Source organism: Aplysia californica, unplaced genomic scaffold (genome assembly GCF_000002075.1).
Source record: "Aplysia californica isolate F4 #8 unplaced genomic scaffold, AplCal3.0 scaffold00066, whole genome shotgun sequence".
In the NCBI taxonomy this organism is placed as follows: domain Eukaryota; kingdom Metazoa; phylum Mollusca; class Gastropoda; order Aplysiida; family Aplysiidae; genus Aplysia; species Aplysia californica.
This window is the reverse complement of record NW_004797336.1, coordinates 183210-185192: the sequence shown is the minus strand read 5'-3', so window position 1 is coordinate 185192 and position 1983 is coordinate 183210. Positions and strand designations below refer to the sequence as shown.

The 1983-nt window shown below is 41.4% G+C and overlaps 1 protein-coding gene across 1 annotated transcript in view; it reads right to left on the bottom strand.

Annotated features, from left to right (window-relative positions):
* LOC101857395 (ecdysone-induced protein 78C) overlaps positions 1-1983 on the bottom strand; it is a gene marked incomplete in the record, with an annotated part of 70423 nt that overhangs the window by 6519 nt on the left and 61921 nt on the right. Inside the window, 2 exon segments of the mRNA XM_013079847.2 lie at positions 208-416; positions 1241-1384. Coding sequence (XP_012935301.1) covers positions 208-416; positions 1241-1384 — 353 coding nt within the window.

Genomic DNA, 1983 nt, shown 5'->3' with positions numbered 1-1983 from the left:
GAGAGAGAGAGAGAGAGAGAGTAGAGAGAGAGAGAGACAGAGAGAGTAGAGGGAGAGACAGACAGAGAGAGGCAGAGAGAGAGAGAGGGAGAGAGAGAGAGACAGACAGAGACAGAGAGAGAGAGAGAGAGACAGGGAGAGAAAGAGAGACATCAAGAGAAAGAGAGAAAGAGAAGGGGACAAAAAAATAGAGAGACAGAGACTGACCAGTGTGGTAGGCTGCCGGACAATGTTCTTGATTTTGTCCTCAGTGATGGCACAGTGGGCGTGGTGGGCCTGAGAGATGCTGAGGATGACGTCATAGATGGCCAATTGACGACTCTCCAGCGCCGACTGCTCCTGGCTGGAGTCACTCGATGTCACGCTCTGGTCCTCCTGGCTCTTGGACCGTTTGGGCACCCGGCCGTAGCGCACAGCTGTTGGTACATCCATGACATAGACGTAGGATCAACTTCAGTTTTAGTAAGAGTTTTACAGCATTTACAACACAATTGGGTCATATAATAAGTGGCCAAGATTAGAAGTGTTATAAAAAAGTAACAAACAACACACACACAAAAAAGGAAGAGAGATATGGATGATAAATGTTTGATAGGAAAGAAAGAGCAAACTACACCAGACCACTGGCCAAGAACTCACTTAGGGTTGATTTTTTGGTATATTTGGGAGATGAAAAGGAAGACGATGAAAACGGATGATCATAAAAGAATAGAAGAACTCATATGACAAATATACAAGCTGTTGACAACCTACAATGATGGCAGTTACTGCAGGGGGTCCATAGTGCTTTGACTACATACTATGGTTGGGGACAAGGCTAAAACAGGTAGGAAACACTGCCAGCCTCATTCCATTAGCATGTAAGTCACTTTTTTAGGTTCTAAGAATATTCTTTTTAAAAAAGCACCCAAATCAGAACCATGAATTGTGCATTTGTTATTTTTCAGGTTAAAAAAAATTAATGAATTAATGAAACAATACAAAACTATTGTAAGATGCCCTTTGATATCATTTGTATCTGAATTAAACCTCTTTATCTGGAAACCCCCCCAGAAACTGATTTGGGCGGTTGTGGAATGGTCACTGGTATAAGCGATTGTCTTGGTTAGGTGGTTATTAGGGCAGGTTCGACTGTATTTCAGAAACAAAACAAGTCCAATATTTGAAATTTCCTTAATTCAACCACACCTTATCTTCAACCCTTCATAAATTCCCATCAAGGAACAAAGGATGTACTTACAATCACGAGACATTCCCACAGCCAAACACTTCTTGAAGCGACAATACTGGCACCTATTTCTGTTGAGTCGTATAACCATACACTTGCCGTCCCTCAGACAACGGTATTCTATCTGTTTCTGGATGCTGCGTCGGAAGAAGCCCTGTGACAAGAGAGTGAGACAGTGAGAGAGAGAGAGAGAGAGAGAGAGAGAGAGAGAGAGAGAGAGAGAGAGAGAGAGAGAGTATTGAAAACACAACGTAAAACACAGCAACACAACACAACAGGTGTATTGTTGTAGTAAGCATTTTACAGCACTTTCAACACAATAAGGTCACATAAGAGCCAAAGATTAGGGGTGTTAAAGAGAGTAAAAACACCAAAAAATGAAGGAGGAGACATAAGAATAATAGACGCTTGATTGGAAAGAAGGAGTAAACCACACTAGACCACCTGCCAAGCACCCACTAACAGGTGTGCCAGCCAAGCACCCACTTACAGGTGTTTGGCTAGTTCAAAAGAAAGAAAATGACCCTGACAGCACAATTTATACACTAGTCCAGAAATGGAGAATTAAACTTTAACTTCCGACTCATATTTGTTCAAACCATTAGGCAAAAATGTCCATACATCAGGAATGAACTTCATTAAAAAAAGAATCCTCTTTTGTAAGAATAATAAAGCCCTTCCCATTAAAATTTTACAACAAATATACCCTGAATTCATTCTATGGATCTGACGACTACAATCTTCCATGATCACCC